At 37.3% G+C, this 23,114-nt stretch overlaps 1 protein-coding gene across 1 annotated transcript; it reads right to left on the bottom strand.

The window, feature by feature from the left end:
* Positions 1 to 14,999: 14,999 nt before the first annotated feature.
* On the bottom strand, positions 15,000 to 18,181 carry LOC112292410 (uncharacterized). Its single transcript, XM_024540851.2, has 4 exons — positions 16,466 to 18,181; positions 16,082 to 16,173; positions 15,640 to 15,966; positions 15,000 to 15,512 (listed from the first exon to the last, which is right to left on the bottom strand). The coding sequence occupies exons 1-4, from the start codon at positions 16,893 to 16,895 to the stop codon at positions 15,270 to 15,272; spliced, it is 1,092 nt and encodes a 363-aa protein (XP_024396619.1). The 5' UTR covers positions 16,896 to 18,181; the 3' UTR covers positions 15,000 to 15,269.
* Between the last annotated feature and the right edge of the window lie 4,933 nt (positions 18,182 to 23,114).

Here is a 23,114-nt window from a genome sequence, read left to right as displayed (position 1 = left end):
AATCCTAATTCTAGACCAAAATCTAAATCAATCCCAATCAAATCTTAATCAAATCTTAAATCCTAATTAAATCTTAATTAAATTTCAATCAAATTTTAATCAAATTCTAAATACTAAATAATTTCAAAAAAATCCTTAATAAATTTCAATCAATTACTATAGCTATTTTGAAACCTTAATAAATATTAATTAGAATAATAATATTAATAAAAAAATTCACTTAAAATTTAATCTATAAGTAATTTATAATCATATAAAATTTGAGAAGAATCAAATCTACCAATTTAAAGTAAAACTCCCATATCTTTCAAATGTTGACTGTCCTCCTTCTTCAACTTGAATGTTGATCTTTCAATAAAGGTTTCTTCTTGTTTAATTGTTGAATTATTCTAAAAATTGGTAGATGCATAGGTGTTTATGTTTAATTTTTTTTTACTAATTTTTGCTTCAATCAAATTAATAAATGTTGCAAGATTGCAAAAATCCTTACTAACCCTAAATTTCAATTATCTAAGATTATATCCCTCAAAAACTTTCACAACCTTCAATCTAATCACTTAAATGATATCAAATTTTTCATACACATATACAATAAACATTATGATAAATTGACAAATTTTTATTTATAAATATGCTATGACATTGACAAAGCCATTAAATTTGTGATTTTTTTTCTTAAAATCCAAATCTACTAAGTACACCTCTTACTTTGAAAAGATCTCAAAATCTCAGTATACCTTCAAATTACATAAAATTAACTTTTAAAAATTCTCTTCTTAGTCTGTTCTTAAATCCTATTCTTTGATAAACTAAAGAATCCTTAAAATTACCATAGATGCATGATTTTGTGCCTCAAGGTCTGATTTTGACCTTAATTCACAACTAGTTCTTTCTAAATATCAATTCTTCATATTTTGAGGTAATTTTTATTAAAAACTATTTTTAATATTTTTTAAAATATATCTATATCAATTACTTATCTTATTTATTTTTATTTGGTTCATTTATACCTTTATAAAATAAATAGAAGTATCTTTTATAAAAAGACAACATTATGATTAAAGTTTTTACTATCTTCTTATTATTTATCCTCATTTTTTTTACTATATCTTTCTACTTGGCTCTTTTATAATATATATATTTTTTTTCTTTCACCTAATGGCTATATTATTATATAAGATTGTATCAATTTTTTCAATGTATTTTTTTATAGAAACAAATAAATTAGACTTTATGTTAGGTATCATATTGTCACAAATGGAAGTAGATAACAAACTCTACATAGTAGCTTTCTATACCAAGAAATGTTTTAGCTATCAAGATCAACTGCAAGATCCATAATAAAGAGCTTCTTGCAATCTTGGATTCATTATCTAAAAGGCACTTCCAATCTAGTCATTACATTTTTATATATATATATATATATATATATATATATATATTTATATATGTATTATAAGCACCTTAAGTATTTCATGGCAATACATGCTTTAAATCTTTGCCAAACTTACTAGAGCTTGTATTTAATGAAATTTAATTTCAAGATCGCCTATCAATCAAGAAAATAATAAAGTTTATCAGATATTCTTTTTAGATGTTCTTACTTTATACCAAAAGAAGAAAATATAGCTTTTTATCAACAAAGAATAGTTCTCTTGAAGCTAAAATATTTTTATCTTTCAGCAATGAAATTAATATAGAATATTGATTTAATTTTTTAAAGCAAGTTCAATCAAATATGTCCTTTGGTTTTCTTATTTATTATATCTAAAACAATTCTTTTAAGTCTCATGATACTTCTAAGTTTGAATTCAAGAATATTTTATTTTTATTTTGAAGGAAAATTATATATTCTAAAAGATAAAGCATAATTATATGTTTTTAAGTTAGATATAATTTTCTAATAATAGAAAATTTTGGATATAATAAGACTTTGGAATTAATATCAAAAGATTTTGGTGACCTAAAATATATAAGGTATTCAAAGACTTTGTAAAATCATATGAAATTTATTTAAGATCTAAAACTCCATGTCATTGACTTTGTAGAATTTTTTAACCATTACCTATTCCAAAACAAATACAAATTATTGTTTTTATAGATTTTATTATAGATCTTTAAGTCTTCGATTCTTACGATTTTATATTTGTGATAATATTTTTTTTTTACCAAGATAGCACATTTTATACTATGTTTAAAATTTATCACATATAAAAAAATTATTAAGCTTCTTTTTAATAACATCTATCACTATCATGGATTTCTCAAGAGATATTATATAAGATAGAAGGATTCAATTTATATCAAGATTTTAATTTTTTTTTTTTAAGATTCTAAAAATAAATAAAAATATCTTTGATTTTCCATCTTTAAATTGAAAAGCAAATAAAGTACATAAATCAAGTTTTAGAATAGTATTTTAAGTGTACCATCAACCACCAACAAGATATTAAAAATAAATATAAAGCTTTCTTTGGCTTTTCATCCTCAAACTAATGAACAAACAAAATGGATGAATTAAGTTCTTGAGTAGTATTTGAAGTGTATCATTAATTATTATCAAAATGATTAGACATATCTTTTGTCATTAATAAAGTTTGCATATAATAATTTGATATATTTTTCTAGTCAACACATACCTTTTAGCAAATTGTTTGTCAAAACTACATACAATAATGAACGCATAGTTAAAAGAAGCTCAAGAATGACAAAAGATAAATACAGATGCCTATTGCAAGAAACAAATATATTTCAATATGGATGATAAAGTATGGTTACTTTGTCACAATATCAAGACTATTTGTTCTTGTAACAAGTTGGACTATTGTATGCTTAGACCTTTTCATACTGATAAATAAGTCAATCATGTTGCTTATTGATTATATCTACTAGAGTCTATGAAGTTCCATCTTGTATTTTATATATTTCTTTTTGAACCATATAAGACAATGAATGTCTCAAAAAAAAGACAAATGCCTTTTTTCCTATAAAAATAGATAATAATTAAGAATTCAAGGTGAACAAAGTCTTAAATTCAAGATTGCACTAAAATAGGTTAAAATATCTTGTTCATTGGTATAAATATAATACTAATAAACATACATAGGAGCCAAAAAAGAATTTTCAAATGTAATAAAAAAGATTGAAGTTTTTCATTGATAACATATATCAAAATCAAAATAAAGAATAGTAAATCTCTGATATAAAAGAAAGAAGATTAAAAAAATATAGCATTCTACTTTCTATTCTTTTTTGGTACTTTTATGCATTTTTGATGCTAAGAAGATGGAGAACCAACAACCAAGACATTCAATTGAAGAGCTATCTCTTACTGACTTATTAGACAAAATATTGTGATTATCACATCCTTTAAGATAATGTAATCAAGATAAAGAACTTCAAGAATGATAAGTCCTTCTTCAAATGAATGGTGAGATATAAAATGTTTGATATCACAACCTTGATAAAAATTCTCAATGTTTGGTGATTTTATTGAAGTTAAAAAAAAACTCCTTATGGTGTTTCAAATATTTTATTTAAAGGAAGTTACAAAGGCCTCAATAACAATAAAATAATAAGGTGGTCTTCCAACCTTAGTATGAGACACTATCAATGGCTGAGAAGACCTATCAACCATCTTCAAAGAGGATAAAGATTAGAGTCTGTGGCAAATATAATTTGCCGCATCTTGAATTTTTTCAAAATATGATGATAATTCTTTGTCAAACTTGTCTTTAGAAGGAAGAATAATATCGTAAATATATATATTTATTCTAATATTTATCTATATGATCAAATAGAAGTAGTTAAAAATAGATTTATTTTATAATATTTTTGAAACAATCTTCTTAGAAGCTTTATAGAAGTTGCTTTGATTTTACATATATTTTTAATTGATTGGTAGGTGAGAAACTTAGTCAACAAGTTATCCATGTATTAATAGCTTATAGAATAAGCTAATTAGGTGGCACATATATAGAAAACTTGCCTTGTAAGTTAAGATATGTATCTTAAAAAGTCAACATGTTTTGGAGGTCTTATAGGATACTACCATATAACTCTTAATTAAGAATATATATGGAAGTAAGAGTGAAGCCTTCTTTACTTTTGTCAATGTTTTTCTAATCTCTAGTCTTATTACTTTTGGCAATAGCCATTCTAGTTTAATATTATATTATCTTTTATTGATTTTCTAGTCTTTTTAAGTGTCATAAGAATGTATTGATATTTTAGTTTTTTGAGGTTCATGTCTTTGATAGTACCTTTTCTTGTGAAAATTTTCATTGAATATTAAAGGTTGTAGATTATTGTCCTTTAATTTAACTTTTGAAATTTATTTAAGTTGGATATAGAAGAAAAAAAATATCGATATTATTCTTGAGAGAATTGAAAATAGATTTGGAATTATTGCAAGTCTTTGCAAGCTTGTAAACTCTCTTAGGGTAGAAATTTCATATATTTTTAATATAAATTATTTAGTTACGATTCCTACATCTATGAAAGAAGTCAGTAATAAAGTTTAAAGTTTACAATAAAAAGTTTTGCAATTAAGAGAAGCAAGTAGATCTCATTCACAATTGAATCTAAAGAGTCTTTCTATTACAAGTATAAGGAATATAAGGATAAATATGTTGGAGAAGTTTCATAGAACAAGATCAAAGTTTTAAGGACTTTAACAATAAGTAAAGCTCTATCTAAAATTACATCCTTTTCAATAAGTAGATGGATCTACTCAAGTTGGAATCATAGGTGTTCTTTTTTCTAAGAGTGCATTTTTTTGGTTTGCATCTTTGATGGAAAAAGATTCATAACTATTCTATAATTTGAAATCATTCTTGAAAGTAATTACAAAAAAGTAGCAAAGACCAAATTCATAGCTTTACAACAAAAATCACATTCAACTATTACATATGCTATTGAATTCCAAAATCTTGCTTGCAATATGGATTCGAATGATAAAGCCTTTATTAATAAATTTAATGTGGATTAAAAGATAATATCAAAAATTTATTGTTAATAATATTGAGAGTAAATTTATTAGAATAATTTATTGCTTAAGCCATTGCATACAATAATTGACTCTTTGAAAGATATTAAGAATAAAGATTTGGTTGAAAAAGTACAAGTTAAGCAATGGCAACATCTTTTAGGTTTTTGGAAACTTACTCGTCTAGACCAAATCCTATGCAAGTTGACACAATATGTTTTAATCTTTTACAAAGTAAGAAAAGACTCATTGTCATCAAAAAGATTTGTGCATATATTGTAGTGAATCTAAGCACACTAATCAATATTATCTTTAAAAATTAGAAAATCACAAAATGATGAGCATATTTGCTAAAGATAATGCATTAAAAAATAAATTTCTTCAGCTACAATAGAGATTGTACGAGTGAAATCTTGATAGGCAAATAAAGTACATAAATCAAGTTTTGGAATAGTATTTTAAGTATACCATCAACCACCAACAAGATTTATTGTGGATTTAGAATATTTTTTATATTTAAATATACCAATCTAGTTACTTATTGAATATATCTATTGGAATCTATGAATATTCATATCATATTTTATGTGCCTCTTCTTAAATTATATAAGATAGTGAATATCTTATAAAAAAGACAAATGCCACTACTTCTAATAGAAGTGGATAATAATCAAGGATTTAAGGTGGAAGATATATTAGACTCAAGGTTGCATTGAAATAGAATATCTTGTTCATTGATATAGATACAATATTAGTGATGTATATAGGAGCAAAGAAAAAATCTTGCAAATACAATAAAAAAGGTCAAAGCTTATCGTAAATGACATCCATCAATACAAAGGTGAAGAGTCAAGTAGTTCTTTGCTATAAAAGAAAGAATGTTCAATGAAAATTTCTTTTCATTTTTTATCTTAATTGTGATTTCTTTATAATAGTAGCACTAATAAGATGAAGAATCAACAACCATCACATTCAACTTAAGAGCTATAATGTATAGAATTATTGAACAAAATATTGTAATTGTGACAAATTTTAAGATGACATAATAGAAATAAATTCTTTTAAGAATGACTTATTTTTTATATATTTTAGAATGACAATGAAAAGTGGCATAATATATAAAATAATATAAAATATTACAAAAATTTGATTTATAATTTTTAAAAATTTTAAATTTTAAATTTTAAAAAAAGATAAAAAAAATGACGGAAAAGATCAAAAGAATGAAATAGTAAGAAAAAAGATTATAGTTATAACTGTAGTTTTTAAATAGATTGCAACTTGTTATAGCTCAAGAGATAGAAGGCTATGTGATTGTATTGTTTTTTTGCATATTATTTACACTAGCAATCATAAGCCATGTCTTGCCTATAACAATCAATAAGTTTGACAAGAATCAATCCTTGATTAGCTTAAGTAGCATGAATTTAATTAACCAATCAAATTTGTGACTTGGTATTTGATGTTGTATCTATGAGGCTTTTATTTTTTATCTTAAATTTTAATAGACTTTAATCTTTACTTTTATTGTTTTATTTTATTTTTTAAATTTCTGTATAATTTGTATGTTAACTTTTAGATAGTTTAGAATAAAAAAAATTGTTTAAAAAAAAGTAAAAAAATAATTATGGATATTAATATTTTATTTATAAAAATAAGTTAAGATAGATTGATATGAGCTTACAATAGAGTGGTATGGTATTGAGGTAAAGAAATATAGACTAAAGTAGAGTGATATAAGCTTGTATTGACTTTTGAATCCTTCCCTTTTATTCCTTTGCTAGGGCTTTCTTTCCTTAGATATAACCAGCCGCTTGTTTGAGGTTTTTTTATAATATGCTTGGAATTTAGATTTGAAATTTTGACGAGTTGTTCTTTTTTTTATAAGCTTCTTGGAAAGCTTTTACTTTGAAAAGAATTGATGTAAAGCTATGATATTTTTTTTAATAAAAAATAATTAGCTTGTGGTATCTTTTTGAATAAAGAAGAGTCAACCTTATATTAATATGATCTATGACTTTATTTGCTTACAAAATATATTATAAAAAAAATTAGGAATTAAAAATTGATCTATATATATATATATATATATATATATAAGCTGAATAGCTTTCCAAAGAGACATCTTATGCTCAAATCTAATGAATTATGGAGCTATGGTGCCTAATTGAATGAAGAACGGTGTCAATTACCACATACTATCAAGAACTACTATATATAGTAATTTTGGTTGCTTATAAGGTTTTATATACAATATTTTAGACAATAAGCTTTGGTGTGCATATAGCATAGATAAGTAGCTTTCTAAAAAACTATCACATGCTCTATTTTAAGATAGTACACATCAATGGTGTTTACTTGAGTCAAGGGTGGATTAGCTACCATTAATTTTATGAGCAATAATTTTAAAAGCCTATAGAATGTAGCAAGTAATATTTTTGAGAGCAAGATTTGATATCTATAAAATATATAAAGATATTTTTTTTTAAAATTTATTATATATTCTATTTAAAGATAATTTGAAGTTATAAAATTCATTTGAAATAAAAAAAAATATATTTGACCATATCTAATTACACCTATAAATCCTATATTTTCTTAAAGAAATTTTTTTCTCCATTATAAAATCATTAATATTATGACTTTGGAAGAAGCCTTTGATATTTGGTAAATTTAATGGAAGAAGGAACAACTTTTAATATTACTACAAATGTTTTATTTAAAAGAAGTTATAAAAGACTCAACAATGATCAAATATTGAGATGGTCTTTCCACCTTAGAATATGAAATTATCATTAGTTGAGAGGACCTATTAACTACCTTCAAAAGAAACAAAGATTAAAATATGTAGTAAATATAATTTGTTGCATCTTGAACTTTATCAATATATGATCACTACTCTTTGAAGAAGTTTTTTCTAAAATAAGGGGCATAATATCACAAATATCCATATTTATTCTAATAATTATTTATATAATATGAATAAATAAAAATAGATAAAAATAAATTAATTTTGATAATATCTTATAGAATATATTCTTAGAAGCTTCATATATAGAATTTCACCTCTATAGGTGTCTATAGGTCATTAATAGGTTGAATACTTGGCCAAAAAGTTAGCAACATATCACATATATTAGAAACTTGTGGTATAAGATAATTATGTGGTATACACATAAGAAACTTACCTGACAAGTTAAGACATGTGTCTCACAAATTGAATACATGTTGGAAGTCTTATAAAACATTGTCACATAGTTTTTAATTAGATAGTATATATTTAGATAAGAATGAAGCCTTTTTCACTCTTATCAACTCTTTTTTTGCTTCTATTTTAATTTCAAGGGTTTTTAATTTTTTTATCTTTTAGTAATAACTATTCTAATTTCTTTTTGAATATACATATTTACTTATTTCTTTTTTTATCATCCTTTTTTAAGAAAATTTTTACTTTTTTATTTGGATTCTAGTATTGAGTCCATGTCTGGGTGGGATTTTTCAGTCCTGCTCATGCCAAACATTCTGTACTGGTACCCCTTACAATGGATTTTTTTACATTTGTGCCAAAAATAAATAAATAAATAAAAATCTTATTCATTTTTACATTTTATCACAAAGAAAGAGCTGATTTATTCTCATCTCAAAGTAAAGAATGGAAAAAGTGAAAAGTAAAAGCTAATACTCAGGAAGAGTTACGAGATTTGGAGTTTGACACGGAACCCAAATTGTCTTCATGCACGATATAGGGCCCCACCAACGGTAATAGGTCCCAACTCTTGTGGTCTTCAAAATTTTGAAAAAAGAAAAAACTGCCTTCTCGAGCTGCCCGAGAACCCCCTACCCTATCAACGATTCCCAATAATCCAAACCATGCGCGGAAATCTCGTAGCAACAGCCAATACCTGCCAGATACTACCCTTCGCGCCGGATCCGGGTATCGGCGTCGAAATCAAAACAAGAGGTGGCAGTTGCGCAGCCGGGCTGGGCCGGGCTCGTGAGACCTGGCCCGGGGAGCCCCCCCTAAGGCCATCCAGTGCGGAGGAGTGAGTTTTTCCATTGCGCCGGATTTTGTTGTTTTGTTGTAGAGCGAGAGAGCGAGAGTGAGTGAGGTTTTTCACTTTGCAAATCGCGCTTTGTCCGATCATTTGGTGTGCTTTTTACTCACTCTTTCTCTCTTTTTCTCTCTTTTTTTTCTTCTCGGGGCTTGAATTCTGTGGAAGCCCATGCATAACAGCAGCAGCAATAGAAGTTCTGCAGCATCGTCACCCAATCCTGTTTCGTTTTTCGTTTGCGTTCTCTTCATCTCTCCATCTGTTTCTGTTGCGGGATTCGTATCATATCGTCATCGAATCACTCACTGGGTACCACCCTATCCCCCCCTCCTCCTGGTCCTCTCCATTGCCCCTGGTTTGCTTTTATATCTCTGTGTCTCTGTGTCTCTGTCTCTGTGTCTCTCTCGCTCTCTCTCTCTCTCTCTCTCTCTCGTTGTGTGCTGCGTTTAGGATTCCGCTTTCTGAGTGAATCCTATCCGAATTTTTGTTGGTTGAATTGTGAGTGAGGCGACACGTATGAGAAAAGTTTTTTTTTTGGTTTGTTTTATTTGTTTTATTTTTTTTGGGTTGAGTTGTGTTGGTAATTGGAGTGGTGATCGGTTTGTTCGTTAGGAGGATTGAGGAGGCTGATGACGGCGATGTTGGGTTTTCAGAGAGGATAACTGAATTGGGTAGAGGAGCAATTCATCACGACATTTGGGTTTTTGAGATATTTGAATCTATGCAGAGGAGCTGGTTTTGCATGTCTGCAAGCAAGAAATGTGCACCGTCAGCGTGAAGAAGACGCAGACCTAGGTTTTGGGTCGATTGGTGGAGGATTGGTTTTGGTGGGTGCACTATCAGGGAGGTCTGTGGAGAAGCATCCGCCCTTCGTATGGTCTAGGTATGGTTTCGTTGCAGATGTGTATCAGTAATGAAACATGGACAGGTGGAATTAAGATCGTGAGGAATAGGGATGGGCCATCTTAGGATTGGCATCGGGTGTTACGGTGAGTTTCATAATGCGAGACGTTCTTGGAGTTGCTTGTATACTGTAATCCTCATTAGAATGTTCTCGGTTCTAGTGTTCATTGAAGTGGAGAATCTGTGTTGGCCTTCACAACTCTCTACAATAATGTATTTCATATTGTCATGCTTATCTGCTTTCTTTGAAAATTGGGGTGGAATTTATCTTCGTTCTTCTGAGTTGCAGCTATTACATTCTACCATTATGGATGAACCTTAGAGTCCTAAATATTGCGATCGCTACATTGTAGAAAAGATTCATCGCCAACGGGTTGAACGAATTTACTTAAACTGACGCTGAAATTTTAGCATCCCGAGACTCTACATTTGCAGCAGTGAAGCACGATTCCAGGCCCCTTTTGATATTGTGAGGTTGACCTTCCCTCTTTAATATCAAGTGGACTCAAATGTAATTATGCGGGACCTATGACTTGGTAGTCTTTCAACCGGTGACTGAAAGCACATACTGTATGTGTTTTTGTTCATCTGCACAGACGGATTTCGTTGTTGTCTTTGTCTCTTTCGATTGTTCTGTGCCTCTTAAAATTCCATGAGCCTGTTGTTGCTCTTTTTACTTCATCGATGCATGTGCTCCCGGTTTAGCCAATGAGAGTTTCCAGACTTCAGGGTTCGAAGTTTCAATGTTAGAGCTATGACGTGCTACACATGTTCATTTGGAGGCCGGGATGGTTCACAAGGTTTTGAGACCCTTATGTGTTCTGTCATATACAGTACAAGTTGCTTGGAATAATTTGCATATTCGTCTTGGTATTTCTTGTCATGCGTGGACATCTCTCTTATCAATGTCCTGGTCGTCAAGAGATGGTACGATTTGACTTCGACATCTGATGGGATATTTATTAATATGAACTTGCATTCCATCACCTGTCCAAAATCCTTTGAATTATATAGTCAACAATACAATTCTGCCAGCTCGTAGTGCATAAAAGTTTTCCTCTCCTCGTATATCCCCTTAGGCCTGTGCATGCGAGGTAATGTGCTCGAAGTTCCTGTTAATCGGTTTTGTAAATGTAATGAAGTCTTGATCCTAGTGTTTGAATTTTGCAGATACTTGAAAGTCATGAGCTCCTGAATACCGTAATTGTAGCAGCAGGCGAAGAAGCTCAACGCAGATTTTGTTGTAACGACACAGCTATTTTGCATGAAAGTTTCAAATCATACGAGAATCTACTTTTGTGTAGTGTCTTTGCTCACGGGTTTCCTCACGATGGCGAGATCTAAGCCTGTATCTGCAGTTTCAGCTCCAGCTCCAACCTCAAACACCACCACTGCGGGATCAAAACTGGACAGATCAATCACACCCCCAAACCCTAACTCCAGGTCTGAAATGTCTCCACTCAGCAAGGCGATGGAATCCCTGGACATCCGACCATTCAGTCTCGATAACAGTGCACATAATTTGGACATGCCAGAAAGTCGGTATGGGTCAAATATTAGATCTAAGCTTGTACAAGAAGAAACATCCCTTGAAGACATGATTGTGGATTTAATCCTTGATGGGCAATGGGAAGTGCTCCAACCCAATAGTGGAAAATCGATCGTTCTAGGCAATGGCAAGTCAGTGTCAGTGAGCTATCAGGAAGAGCCTGGATCCGGGTATCGTACTTGGGAGTGGCACGGGCATGTCATGGTCTACGAAGATGGGGAGGGGTACGTGCCAGAATATGTATATGGAAACTATTTCGAGCCCTTGGAAGATGAAAATGAACCTGACTTCATTAGCATGAACAATATGAATAGCATGTGTAGCGTTAACCCCAGATTAGGATTAGGTGGATATATAAGTGGTCTAGGATATATTCATTGATGCAGTGAGTGCGTTAGGGTCAAACAACTCGTTTCCATTTCATCGTGAAATTGTGAACCTCCATTCGATTCTTTCGAGGACAAGAGAATCCTTGTGAAATTGAAATACTGGTTATATACCTCTGCATTCTGTCTGTGTTTCAATCTCACTTTGCCACTTGGAGACGCTAGAGACAGTCTCTTGAGCCTGTATTTCTGTGTCTAAGAGAAGAACCCTGAAGAACCTATGGAAGAGAATACCTGTGTGCACGACCTTGATTGACCTATAACTGTACCAACCTGATCCTGTGCAGTTGCACACAGCCCTAGCCGTTGCAGTATTGTTGAGATGATGCATTGAAGTGGTTGGTGATGATAATGAAAATGCGCCGTATCAAAAATCACTGCAGTACCACGGCACATCGCGTGAACACTTATCGTGCGGACCCTTATCCTGCAAAACGTCAGTAGAAGCCGCTCCCCAGTCCGTCGATCACATCCCAGACATGAAACACCTTTAGATTATCTGCAAACAGCCCGGTACAACGCGGAGACGGACAAACCGAGTCAGGGTCTCCTTTACCAGATGCTTTGGGAGTTGATGATTGAGGACATTGAAGAGGTTTCCAAAGGTATAGAAAAAGGTTCACAACGGTGCGGTGGACTCTTGCATGCAAAACTGCAACCTCTGTTCCATCCAGCATCATACAAATCCCAAGTTTTGTAATAACGAAGAGCTGGTAAGGCTTGACCACAATCTTCAGCGTCCGTCATGATATACGTTCCCAAGTCATGAAAAAAGTTATCTCCCTCGAACATCCCTGTTCAAGCACACCCTCAAAATAGCAACATACATCACAACCGGGAACCGCAGACATGAAACTGGGTACATCCTCGATGTGGTTAATTTTTTTTTATCTTGTGGTGAAGTAGAGTACCAACATCACCAAAACGATGCAATGAAGAGAGCATGTGCCTTGCAACACCATAGCTATGGCGTCCAAGTCCTTGTCTGTGTAGATCAGCCTCTGTGTCTGCAGCGTCACTAGGAATGCTAATTATCTTACGAAGGTTACCTTCATTGCAGAGTGTCTCCTTTTACGCTGTAGTGGCAGCAATTGCACCGTGCTTGAGAAATTTTCAGCAACAACCCAGCGCAACAAAAGCACAGCCTGAGGTGTGGGGATTTGCTGGACTTGATTTGCACAACAAAGTTAGAGCTTGTGTAACCTAGCGCCGCTGCTGCACCTCCATAACCCATGTTGAAGCTGTGTGAGAACAAATGTGCAATGAATTTTGAGAGACATTCAAGCATCGGTGAATTAACTTTAAATTTCCCTAAGTGTTTGGGTTATAAGCCACACATAAAATTCACAATGAATTACAACATAGATGTGTGGCTTTCTACTTATAATTTTGTCAAGGATGATCATTTTTTTTTTACATTTTCTGAAAACATTCGTACATTTACAACTTAAACCAGGGTTGTGAAGTGTCAAATAAAAATTTAAAATCATAATAAATTCAATCCAACATCACTCCATCACATGCAATGTATTCATGACTATGGCTCAATGCGGATGAGTTGGATCATCATGCCCGGGAATGTGTTGGATAAGACTTTTCTTTTGCCCAAGACTCTCCTCAAGAAGCACAAGCAAGGATAGTTACCAAGTTTGTCGTCCAATGTAGAAGTTGTGTAGCTTGGATCTGTTATAGTGGAGTTGTGTAGCTCAAATTTGTTGGAGTAGAGCTATATCACACCTATTGCATCTTGCTGAGGTGCAATTGGATCATGCATGTTATGCTCTCCATTGTCTAAATAGTCTTGTATCAAAAAGCAGTTGGTCCTTTCTTTCTTATGGAGAAGTTCCAATTTTTTTGCAAAGTGTCACGGAACATTTGTTGATCTATCCAATCTAGTAATCTGCAACTTTCTAGCCATCGTCAGTTGTGTGCCTGGTTGCACATATCTTGGTAAGGCTACAATTCACATCTAGGGTTGCTTGCACATGTTGCTTGTGAAGTTTGATTGCCAATCAAACTCTAAGTGCTTTTGGTGGTTGCAGTGAGAACACAATTGATAAAACATCAGCTTGTGAGATGATGCGATGCGGTAGATCCATTTGTTGCATTTCATTGACAACGATTGATAGTTTGTGTGAGATGCATAGGCACGTTGCAGAATCTGTTGTTGAGTGATTGATAGCCATCATTTTGATCAGTATTGAATGTTGATATAGTTTTTGCAAGAAGCCTCAAAATAAAATAACATTCCATCGCCGTTTCACATCATTGCCTTGCAACAAGCTCCGTAGTGATACCATTTTCCTTCAGTCACTCGGCTTCCCCACAGCTGGATAGACTGGTTCACGGAACAGTAACTCCATGCTCAGAGGTCTTTTGAGTTGTATTGTGTGTTGTTGGTCTCTGCGAGTTATTGTGTGGCTCTGGTTAGAGATGAACTGTGAGCTCTTTGCAGTTCTTCCCAAAAAATGAGTTTACACTGCACTGTGGGATATCTTTATCTCTGCTTTAATGGTTGAGGATTGCCGAAATTCACTTGTAGAGTTCGGCGTCTTGACTGCCTCCCATCTGGTGCTGCAGCTCTGGACTGTACTTCTTTCTCTCATTTGCGCATTCCATGTTGTCACTTCCCCGTCAATTTCACGACGCACTGATCGAAAGATTTTTGTCAACCAGAAGTTTGTGATTATGGAGTGCTAAGTTAGAAAGGAAGGTGCAAGTGGGATTGAAGCGAAAAAGAATTTTAGGAACGGAGATGCTCCTAGCCTCACCATTCGGCAGCTGCGTCCGACATCTGCTGCTACTATCACGGCTTACTCACTCTGCTGACAATTAAGCGAGAACTCAGTCGCATCCTGATGAAAACCTTCGAATAATTCCAATCGCTTTTGTTGCGAGAATATTGTAGGAATTCCAAGGTTCACTTCTTAGGCAAGAGGTTTGGAACAGGAGCAGCAACTCCCGATGATGATTTCCGGGTTTGACAATAGAGTATATGGTCTGATTCTTGCATTGGATTCAACATGAAAGTGAGGTCCAACTCAGAGTGGTTTTGAAAACCCCGATTGACACAAAAGACGAATGCGCACTACTTACGTCAAGACCAACATCAGACAACGGAATACGTGTGAATTTTTTCCATAATTCGCTTCAAATCTCGAGGCTGTATGTTCAATGAAAACAACTGATGCATCAACCTACTTGGGCTCTCGCAATGTGAATTCAGGGGATGCGCCTGTACCACAATGGTACCCCTACCCTCCCTCTGACTATCTCCACTCGTTGTTCGACTTCTCGGAAGTATTTCCCAAAAAGTTCCCGTATGGCAAAAAAGAAAAAGAAACAAAATTTTGACTACACAGGTGGTATGTACAATTATAATTTCAGAAGTGTCATTGAGACTCCAAGTTCTTGGATAGACAGGCAGACAGGATTGTCAGGTTCTCATTCAAAGTGGAGAACCCCTCCATGACCTTCTCTAATTTAACGTTAATTCTCTCCAAGACTTGATCCTGCGGTTGCGCCACATCTTCAAGAATGCTCACACGCTTCTCTACGTGTCCCATGTGTTTGAATAACATGTCCATCATCATCTCCATACGCTGCTTCATTCCTGCTTCCCTCCTATCAGAAGCCTGAACACACGGACACATGAGAAAATCGCCGTTAAGTACACGAATCCGAGCACTATGATCCGTTCATAAACTGAAACACACTGTTAAGAACTTCAACTGGGTTTAGACGTAGACAACGAGCTGTTACCTGTATTTGCATTTGCAACAATTCTTGCATCCCTTTCAACTCCTCGTTGCAGTCCACTAATTCCTCTTGATCCAGAGCGCTCCTAGATTTGAAAAGCAAACCAGACCTCGGTTGAAAGGCTTCAGTTATGTCACCTCCGCTTCTCTTTCTCTTGATAAGGTTTCTCCTTCTCGTCCATTGCTCAGACTCGCTGTCACTAGCATCCGAGACAGACGATGACGAGGTCCAATCGTCCTCGCTCACAGAGTCCTCGCACATCTCAGACTCCACCACGGTACAACATTCTTCCATGTCGTCAAGCTTTCTCTTCATTGGAAGACTGTCAACCTGAGGGCATCTCATGTAAGAACCTAGCACTACTCCGACAATCGCTGGAAACCAAATAGAGACAATCCAAACCATGCACATCGGAAAATCAACCACGAGCGCGTCAAAATCTCACCATGCCACGAGACTCGCCAACTCCAAACGGATCGTGCATGAAGCTCTTCTGTGTTCGGCATGGTCCTTTGCTGATACCGCTTGTCAAATAAGCTGCAGATGCAGAACAAATGCATCAGCACAATGCTTGAACCCATCAACATGGTACGCTAACCAATCGGTAGTAGTGCAAAGTCCTTGAAACACCCACAGCAACTGCTACTTCCAAACAAACAATAGCCTGGCTCGACTGAACCATCACTCCTGAGACGGAAGAATGCGAGGAGGGGATTTCGTTGATGAACACTTCACCCACCAGACAACCCGCACAACTAAAGCTATCGATCATACACACATACGTACATGTACATACAATACAACTCTCAAGGGAGGGCGTAAAACTCACCGAACCCATTTTGCAAGCTGTCCATTCTCCGGTCTCCATCCGATCGACTCAAAACACGCACGCTAACCGCGTCATCGCGGTCACTAACCACGTCAACATCCTCCGCACAGCTATTCTCGACCAAGCACCCCAGCTTGTCCATGTGAGACCAGTCCTCAACCTCTACACTAAGACCTCGCAACAGACCCTGCGCCTTAGGTCCTCCTACAACTATCTCTGACTCGAGCCCATCGCAGTACGAGTGCAACGCCGCTGATATGCTCCGCCCGCTCACAAACCCCCCACTCTCCCGTGCACGAGTCTCCCCTCGCACAACCTCCTCCCCTTGCTCCACATCCGCGGACGACCCACACTGCAGCACCACGCTCTCGCTACTCTCGCCGTCCCCGGGGTTGTCCCCAACCACGAGCTCCTTCCGTGGCGGCTCCATAGGTCCGTTTCCAACGAAACTATGAAAAACACACACAACCGCACTCTCAACTTCCTCACTCAATTAATAACCCTCTACGCTCGTCTCGTCACCTCCGACTCGATCGCAACTCACTCCCAACAAAAACACCACTCAAAATCCTCGATGTCGAAACGCAAAACAGGCTCCTCCCCCACCTGAGAAAAGAAAAGAAAGAAAGCTAGCTAGCTACCTAGCTGCTCCTGCAGCAAACAGGCCAAAACGAATGCCAGCGGAGTCGACCAAAAACACAAAGCAGCGTCACCTCCGCCGCACTCGCCACCACATCGGTAGTGGTTGATGTGAAATGCTACGGCGATGTCGATGCAACGCAACACACGCATAGATGTAGAGGAATCCGTGAATATGTAACTAATAAGAGAGAGATATTGAAGAAGGCAGGCAGGGCAGGGAAGGAAGAAAGGAGGCTGAAAGGGGGTTGAAAGGAGGGTGCGGGGGGTGGGTGGGTGGGGCAAGAGAGAGAGTAGAGGAAGGGAGCCGAGAGAGGGGCCGTCGGAGGCGGAGAAGAAGAAGAAAGTAGAGAAAAGGTCCGTGTGGCAGATACCAACAAGGAGCTTCCGTAGCGACTGCCGTACACACTCCGTTCTTTTGGATTGTACCTTCCCCATTTTCTCACATCCTAATAATATCCAACTCCTTCCAATCCCCACCACCACCAACTCTTCCTTGCTTGCTGTCTTGGGGCATCATCGCTGCTTCCGTTGCTCACTCTTCGTAAAATCCTTCCCACTCTACATTTGCACCCCCTTGCAGTGGAGGTGAAGTCACCCACCGAGGCTGCGTAATCCTGCTTCTGGAAGTTATCGCTGTGGTGGGAGGAAAAATAATAGTAGTAGTGGTCGTGGTGGTAAATTGGTGTGGGCGTGGTTGTGTGACTTTGCAGAAATGGGTTTGTGTTTTGTTGCAGGGAAGGAGGGAATCACCTACTTGGGGAACAATCTTCGTCGTCGACGTCGTCATCATCGTCGTGTTGTTCTTTCTTCTTCCATCACTGTCACGCTGCTGGGTTCTTTCATCCATTGTGGGTATGACTTGGACCTCGGTAAATATTGAAGTATTATTGACCTGAATCTGCAATGCTTTACTTTGATATATATATATATATATATATATACACGCACATTAGGTTTCTTTCCCTTTCCTAGTTTTTTTCCTCTTTTGAATTTTTACGCGGTTTTATTGTAACGACTTTGACATAGCACTACTTTCTAGGGGAAGGTTTACATCCGCGTTGTTTCAACGTGTTATGTTTTTGTGCATTCTCAACGTCTAAATATATGTGTGGATAATCATGCTCTCTATACGTTTTATATATATATATATATATTTATACATATATACAAACAAATAAAATAAGAGGTTAGAAAATACCACCCATACATCAAAACTGTACAATGAGAAAAACCTGAGAAGTCATCTCCATAAAAATGCACATTGGACACACGGAGACGACAATTTGCTAGTGACTGCGGAGGATCCCCCATCTTCCAGTAACTATAGAGAACATGATGTTACTCCTCCACGAGAACCAGTTTTCTTCTTTAACCTCGAGCATGACAAGACCTAGGAATACGTCATGGTGGTATAGCATTTTGAATCCGTTAGCGGCGCTTTATTGTCACCCTCGCATCTAACAGCGATTCAACGATTGCTTCGGTTGTGGGGTAAAAGTCTTCTTCTTCTTCTTGTACTATTTTTCTATTTTTCTTTTTTGCTTTGATAGTTTATTCTCATTCTGCAGAACTTCCCGGACTTGACGCTAGGACTGGGATCCACGCCCAAGTGGCAACAAAGGTGGAAATCTGCTCCAGGAATGCATCCATGTGTGAGGCAGCAGCAAACCCAAGCAGGTCAAATAGTATGCAGGATTTTTATTTATTTTTTCCTTCTGAAATGCCATGTTTGAGTCACTTATGGAATAACCTAAACACGTGGTATGGCAATGTTCGAAGCATCGAAAGAATTCTAAATAAATACGGGAACCAAAAAAGGAAATCCAAATCCTGATCCTGGCCCTGGACAGGATTTCACTCAGTCGCGGAGGATTGAGCAAGAGTCGAAATTGTAACCGTAACTAGTGGAACTGCTGATTCGATACCTTGAGGTTCAATCCGCTGACGTGCTTTCAAAACGGAGCTTAGCGACGAGTTTCAAGTAACATTTTTATCAAATATCGATCTACGCAGAAAAAGAAACAACAACAAAATTAATAAATAAAAAAAAATAAGGCAAAAGAAAGAGAACCCATGAGATTTATCACCGTGTAATGGATCCGTGAAGCGGGGATTAATACAGCGGTCCACCTCACCCAGCTGCGGGTCCTAAATCGAGTGGGGAGGGAGTGGGAGACGGCGTAAGGCACGGAGAAGGTACTTTCTGAGTACTTCTGAAAGTACATCAAAGGTACAAGTGCATGGGAAAGGGTAGGGCCCAGATTAGATTCCAAGGGCGAAGATGACGCAACTGACTTCGGTGACACACTATCAAGCAGAGATTGGAATGTGAGACCCGGAGAGGTGGGGGATAAAGGAGCAGAAGAGGCGGGTGCTCCACCATCCCCACCTTGAAGCAACAACTTGTTGCATGCACATCGCAAGCAGCTTCCGAACGAACGGTTCCCCGCGAATGCTACTTTCTGGTAGCTACAAAGTCGACGTCGCTGCTGCTACTACTACTTCTTGGCCTCCTCCGATTTTGTCCCATCGTCGGTGCATGGCGTTGTCTGCTAGCTAGTTTCTATTATTAACAATGTACACCGCTGTTACGACTACTGCTACTACTACAAGTCCCTCGTCTGATCCGTGTACCGGGAAGTACACATGAGGAAGCTTTTTCCCCTCCGTTCCATCCCCTCCCTCATTCGTTGTTGATCCATTCCCATTCCTTTTTTAGCCCACCATGGAAGGTTCTCGCTGCCCCGGTACGGTTGGTTGGTGGAGGGGTACCCGACGCCCACAAGCTCCCTCCTGCCAACGAACTGCTTCCAGCTACCGTCGCGCCATATCTCGGGGGAGAGGGCGAGGGTTTGGTTCTTGCCTGTCACACACCTGCCGCTGCTGCCTCTGGTTCCACCTCCTCTTCCTCCTCCTGCGTGAGGAATGAGGCAATCCATCCCCTTCCACCGCGCGATTCCAAAATGTCTGTATGAATAGTACTTTCCGCACCCATGGGTGGTAAATAGAACAGAAAAACTGCACCTGGCCGTGTGTGCTCTAATTCCTCGGCAGGTGCAAAGCAGCGTCTCACAAGGTGCTGCGAATAATTTTGGGTTTTTTCATCTTTACATTGTTATGAAATATCGCGTCATTTCACCATGTGTTCGCTAAATAATATGCCGACCGAATAAGATTGTGATGGAGACGGCGATGATAGTTATCCAGTCAATTGGGTTGTGCTTGGCAGTTTCTTGTAAAACTAACTGAAGAGGTGACTATGGATGATTGTGAGATATTGAGGACGTTGTTTCATATTAAGCAGGTTTAACCTCTTTTTTCTTCTTCTTCTTTTCTTCTTTATTTCTTTTTTCAAATTACTGATCTTCACACGTGAGCAACATCTTTCTAATTGCTTTTGTAAGGAACGTGATACGTTTGTAAGGTTTCCTTCTTTTAGGTACCCTATTAATTCGTCCAATCGTCGCATTACCCACAAAAATTCTAACCAACCTGTTTGTTTGAGGCATGTTTTTCCCTGCCTCTGAAAAATTATATTTGCAAGTTGAATGAATATTTGAACCTACTGTTCCGAGATGCTTGCCAATATCAACGGATTTAGGGCAAACAAGCAAATCTTTAAAATATTGGGAATACCAAACGTGTGTGGGCTGGACAGTAGAGATCTCCGTCAGGTGGAGACAGAAACCATCTATAATAGTCGTGTATCATTCTTTTTTAGTTTCTACTTTTCTTCATCAGCCCTAAAAGATAGAAAGAAATGGGGACTCAAGAGGGGGCGAGAGAGGTGCTTCTTCAGTTCAGAGGAGGAGGTGATGGCTCGGATGTGAGAGAGCGGAAGGGATAGAAAAAGAGCGAGAGATAATTGCAGACAATTTCTCATGCGATGGTGATTACTTTGCTGGTTGAAGCACCTCCGAAGCAGCCCCTCTCTCCGCTTTTTCTCTTCCGAGAAGGGGGCCATCGCGCTGGAAAAAGCCGCAACAAACGACACAACCCCATCTCGTCAATTGTGTTGTAGAACCCACAAGGGCATTCACTGTTCAAAGAATGCGGGCCATCATGACATTTTTCTTTTTCCCCTCACATCCTCTTTGTGAGTGGCTTGCGAATGAAGCACTTCATTCTTGTGTACATAATTTCTTTATATTTTCGTTTTCATTTTCGTTTTTATTTTTGTTTTTTCACCCTCATTCTCTGTACTGTTTTTGAAAGGTGTTTTCCCGCTCCTTTCTCTCATGACTTTGCAACCTGGTGGCGCACGCAACACACACTCACACACACACAAGGGAGATACAAATATATACAGGGGCAAGGCAAAAGACAACAGCACTGGAGAGCAACAGCACAACAACAATAACAACAACAAGTTTTAATGGCGAAGGAAGGGAAGGGTGAATTAGTGGGTGAGGAGGAAGAAGCTGCTCGGGGCTCTCTCTCCCCCTCCCTCTCTTACTTTATCTTTATCAAGGAATGTATATATCTTGGGCTGGGCTTGGCTCCCGTCCGTTTCAAATTCAAATAAAATCGTACTCTTCAGAGGTTCCAGTCTTATTTTGTTATTTAGTTAATTTTTTTTTTGTTTGATACTTGGTTTTATGATTTGAAAATGGAGGTTGGGTGACTTCGGTAAGTCCCCCACTTCCTGATGTGAAGAGTCTAGTTCATTTGGTGCCCACACCATGAAAGCAGTCAGTGTGCCGAACACCGTTCAAGTCTTTTACCTCCCTCTACGTACTACTATATATATACACACATATATATATATAGTAATTCATTATTGGATAGAAAGTAACCAGGTTGATAGATAGATAGATACATATCTGTGTGAGTGTATGTGTGTGTGTGTGTGTGTATATATATATATATAAACAATGTAAACACTGAGAGAGGGGAGAAAGAGGGGGAGATGCGTGGGGTGGGGGACGTTATTCTCCACGCTGGGGTTCCGGTTTCAGTCAAGTACTGAGTGCAGTACAAAGCCGTGTACGATGATGATGCTTCGGGGGAGGCAAAGGAGGAGGCCCGCTTCGCATGGCCCTGGCCCTGACCCTGGCCCAAAAGTGTGACCAGCCCTGGAGAACATACTGCGTGCCTTCGCTAATGCCCAGGCAAGACTTCTGGCACCGCACGGGAGGAAAAGCATCAGAGCAGGAGCAGAGCCAAGCCCAGCCCAGCCCAGCCAAGCCAAGCAAAGGAAAGGAAAGAGAAAAGGAGGGGTTTACGGTTCCCTTCCTTTTCTTCCTCATCCCCCCCGCATGTCCAGCGACCCAGACCCCCAGTCCTGCTCGTTCCGTCAGTTATCTAGTCTGGCAGTGTGTTACAACTTGGATGGATCGCAGTTGAGGAAGTTCAGACAAGGAAGGAAGGGTAAAAACGGAGCCTAGCTGCAGTCCTCCTCGATGCAAGCCTGGTGATGATAATCCGGAGCAACCGAGCCCGTACCAAGCCTGATCCAAGGTCGCATCGAATCGGAGACTGGTTTCGGGGTAATTCACGGTAGCAAGAGAAAGAGATTGGTGGGGAAGCATCTGACTATTGCCGAGATTGAATGGCTGGAAGTGGATCTGGGAGTCCTTTTCCTTCTCTTACTCCCGAGCTATGTTTAGTCTCGAAGCCCCGCACGGATGGTACCTATTTGGTACGGACCGCGCCTGCATGCCACGATGGTGGACGGCCCGCGGTCCATGGCATCATCCATCGCAAACACCTGGTGTGGTGGTCGTCTGATGAGCCCTCCCCCCTGCAGTGAAATCAGGTTCAACCGACTCCAGTTTTTTCTTTTTAATAATAATAATAATATTACCTGACTACAGATCCCTGCAGAACAGAAACGAAAGAGGCTCTCAACCTCCATCTAAGGGAGTGAGACTGGAAAGAGAGAGGGACACAGTCCAGGAATAGCAGCTGCTCCGGAGATGCTTCTTTCTTTCTCCCTTCTTCCAGGCTCCTGCTTTTCGGGGCAGCAGCAAAGAGACAGCCGGTGCGGAAGCGGCTTCCGCACACC

Source organism: Physcomitrium patens, chromosome 15, assembly GCF_059467195.1.
Source record: "Physcomitrium patens ecotype Gransden chromosome 15, ASM5946719v1, whole genome shotgun sequence".
Classification (NCBI taxonomy): Eukaryota; Viridiplantae; Streptophyta; class Bryopsida; order Funariales; family Funariaceae; genus Physcomitrium; species Physcomitrium patens.
The sequence above is the reverse complement of the archived record's forward strand: the minus strand, read 5'-3'. Positions and strand labels throughout refer to the sequence as shown.